Consider the following 4010-nt stretch of genomic DNA (forward strand, 5'->3'; position numbering starts at 1 on the left):
GGGCAGCCAAGCACCACGGCAGCCTGGGTGTGACAGGAGGGGACATCAGGTGATGACAGCCTGGGTGAGAGGAGGGGTTAAGGGAATCTTAGCAGTTAATTAGTAGATAAGGTTTGAAATCTTGTTAGCTTTTGCGTAAAGTAACTAAAGCAGGAGATACGTAGTTCCTTACAAAGACAGTTCCTGATAAACTGACAGGAGTGAGAACACTTGTAGCTCCTCACAAGGACGGTCCCTGATAAGAACCAGGAGAGTGCCTCAAGAACCGGCTGAAACTGACCTTGTGGTTTGGACGAAAACCAAAGAACAACTGAGTCTGCGTAAGAACAAGGGGTTACTAGTGGTGATGAAGAGGAGCCACCGGCCTTCATCCTCACGACCCTCAGCGACCACCACCAGAAGGCACTGCGCAAGCGCAGATGGGAGGAATTCATGGAAATAACATCTTGGAACTCATTTCAGTACAAAGCGGGAACAGATCATGCATATGTATAGGCATATTGCGAAACTTTATGTATATGCAACACTTTGCTGTATGTATTTGAAGTAAGTGCCGCATTGGGGCGCGCACGGTTTTTGGTGGGACTACCCCCCCGTGCTGCCCAGCGCTGAATAAACATACCTACTTTACAATCTTACAGATTGTGGAGTCTGTTTTCCGCACGTCATGGGGTTGACAGGCCATTGGGCAGTGATTGGCCCAGGGGTGTTGGGAGAGCCTGTGCAGGACCAGAGGCTGACGGGAGGTGATGCTGGGTGGTGAAGGCCCAGGGGGTGACAGGAGGGACACCACAGGCCTGGGGGGTGATGGGAGACGGCTTTTTTGTCATAAGGTCACCTGAGGCATGGGGGGTGGGTGCAATGTGCTGTTGGGCACACCCAGTGATGCGATCAGGGCAGCCCCTGCAGGCAGCCCCTGTGGAAACCCCCTCAACAGAACACTGAGGCAGAGGTGCTCGAGTCCCCACATTGAGTGGTTGGGCCTGGGAGCACCACGTATGAGAGGGGGAGCAGAGGCCAAACTGGGGCTGTGGGGTCTCTGCCCGTCGCCTGTCCACCCACCCATCACTGAGGGCCGCAGGCCGGAGTTGTTGCAGGGGTGAGCTCAGCCCACACTGCTTGCCCCAGCCCCCTTTGGTCTGCTGTGGTAGACGCTGTTGTGGAGCAGGCCCCGACCATGTCGTGAGTCCACTACAAGTTCTCCTCCAAGCTGAACTATGACACAGTCACCTTCAACAGCCTCCACATCTCCCTGTGTGACCTCAAGTGCCAGATCATGGGCTGGGAGAAGCTGAAGGTGGCCAGCTGTGACCTGCAAATCACCAATGCCCAGACCAAAGAAGGTGCGTGGGGGCGGTGGGCATGGGGGCTTGGGGACCGCCTGGCTGTCAGTGTTGCGGATCACCCCACGATGGCCACAACCTGTGGGATCCACACTCTGCTCTTTGTGGCTCATCCCCACATAGTGTGAGTCAGTCTGGGGCCCATCCTGCTGTTGTGCTCGGGGACTGAGAGGGCAAGCAGAGTGGGAAGTGATAATGTGACCTGGCCATGATTGGTAGCCGTGGCTTGTGGTGGGGGCCTCACAGAGCTGTTCTTTTGTGGTTGTTGTTCTGACAACTACCTTCAGATCTATGTTTTAGACATGGAGTAGGTGTAGAGGAATATGTGGTTGATGTGTGATGTGTGATGTACAGGGCTTATGAAAGTTTTGGTTTCCTGGAACTCTTCTAGGTAAAATGATAAGGAAACGTGGGAGGATATCTTATAACAACAAACTCTCCAGATGTCTTAGAAGTCTGGTGGAGAAAGATGAAAGGGATGGAAACAGAACAGGTGGCTAATTTGAAGAAAAAAATTGGGTTTGGTGACTTAGTTTTGTCTTCAACTTCGTTTCCTCCACTGCACTGGAAAACTGTTTTTGTGGCTGTTGCAGAAACTGCTCACTAGCAACACTTTGGATCAAGAGTGTATCTGTGAGTTATAATCTATGCAGACCCTTTAATGCCATCTCTTCCATCTCTTCTCTGTATCTAAATTATACCTTGGAATTTCTTGTTAATGTAACTTCTTTTCTACACCAAAGACATTGTCATTCATGTGCTATTGAGCACTATTTCATCATTCGTTTCTAAGCATGTTTGTTTCCCTGGTACCTCATGTTAGCCATAGCAGGGCAGTACCGAATTTATACAGCAGAACATCTATCATGACTATACGTAAGAAGTGTTCTTAGAGAGGTCATAAGTTCTTTTAAATCTAATAAATGGTGCTTGATTCTCACAGATGATAATGGATTTGTAGTACTTAGTATGATATTTCAGTTTTTTGAGGTGCCATCTCGATATGTTTGAATGTGATTACAGACTTTGGCACATGACTTTTCAGAGATAGAAAGACTCGTAAAGAGTTTTCATTCCTTAAACATTAAATTTCTTTGGAGTTTTTTCCTGTGGTTCTGTGACATTCTTACAACAGTCCTTTCTTTAAAATGTGTACTAGTGTGTTTTTTTCCTCTTCCTGTTTCATGTGTTAAAACTTAAAGAGAATAATATGTACACGGCGGTAACTGTAACTTCAGCCCTAGTCTTTAAAGTGGTTGGACTTAAAGCTTGCTGGTTATCTATGGATATTTAATCTATCTATTTTCAGGAGGACTGTAGAGACATTTAACAGCAGAATGTTAGGGATCTTAGGGATGCCATTGGATTGCATGACACGCATAGGTAGAGATACATTTCATACGTCTTGAATTTTTCTAGTAGTACTGAAGAAAATTGTCAAGAGCTTTTGAAAACTGTTTAGTTTGCTTTAAGGGCTTTGCTGCAGAAGAGTCTATGAATTTTGTCATCAGTTGCTAATGTACTTTCAGCTTCACAAATGCTAGCAGGCTGAAAGGCCAACTGGCTGACGTCACTCCTGTAACCATTTGGCCTGTGTAAAACAGAGCCTTAAAATTAGAATGTTGGATGGTAATAAACTGTGACAGAGCCCAATGATTATCACCAGAAGAAAAGATGCTTTGAAATATGCCAAACACATGGCTTCTGCTACAGCAAGTGTGGAACAGAAAGCAAAGCTGTAGAAGAAAAACTTGGTTTTAGTGGCACAGATGCTTATTGAAGCTTTCGTAAGGGTGTTTTCCATGTGAAAACGCAAAAATCCCCCAGTGGTTTTCAGAGCAAAGCTAGAGAATACATTTCCACATAATGTATATGACTGCCAAATTTTTGTTTTATATGAATAAAATGTGTTCTTGGGAGTTACCCTGTTTTCTGGTAGAGACAGTCGGGCATGGTAGTAGTCCTTTTTATCTCTTACTCTGCAAATCCTGCCCCCAGTAGCATAACAGCTGGTTAGCAAGGCACCTAAGCCTAATGAAGGCTTTTCTTTTTCGTTTCACTTACAGGCTTGCCTTCTGATGACTTCTGTTCTGATGAGCTTCTGTGCTTTATCTGGGAGAAAATAATTCTCTAGGTAGTGCTCAGAGAGATGCTTTTGCAAGGCTGGCAGACTCAGAATGGTGCATTAAAGCAGACCATAACAACAGTAGGAACTTTTTTCAGTAACTTGTTGATAGCCTACATATGACACAAATGATTGAAACTAGCAGATTTTCAGGATTATAGATGAATTTAAAAATGGGATTTTTAAATTGTACATTAACGTGAAGCAGTATGAACTTCAAAGCATGACTTGAGCTGTTTGTACTTTTGTGTGGGAAGAAGCTTGTGGACACTAATGCAATCGTTGACTTAAGATTTTGAAGAGCATATGAGGGAGCAATCAAAGTGTCTATTGTTTCACTTGTCTGCCTCAGTTCATTCCTTGAAATACTTCTTTCCCTTGACTCTTTCAAGCCTACTCTTTTCTGGTAGAATAGGTAGCAAGTTTTAGACTGCAATGTCTCCTCTGCTTTTGACTTTATTATAACATCCAAATCTTCCTTTGCTATTGCAAGCTTTCTGAGTTAATTGCATTGACGCGGAAGTCTCGGACACGACGCATAC

The 4010-nt window shown here is 45.0% G+C and overlaps 1 protein-coding gene across 1 annotated transcript; it reads left to right on the top strand.

The window, feature by feature from the left end:
* The first annotated feature begins 1177 nt into the window (after positions 1-1177).
* Positions 1178-1471, top strand: LOC104623436 (E3 ubiquitin-protein ligase RBBP6-like). Its single transcript, XM_010290522.1, is given in 1 exon segment — positions 1178-1471. A coding segment is annotated over 1 exon segment (294 nt).
* The last annotated feature ends 2539 nt before the right edge of the window (positions 1472-4010 follow it).

Source organism: Phaethon lepturus, unplaced genomic scaffold (genome assembly GCF_000687285.1).
Source record: "Phaethon lepturus isolate BGI_N335 unplaced genomic scaffold, ASM68728v1 scaffold30927, whole genome shotgun sequence".
In the NCBI taxonomy this organism is placed as follows: Eukaryota; Metazoa; Chordata; class Aves; order Phaethontiformes; family Phaethontidae; genus Phaethon; species Phaethon lepturus.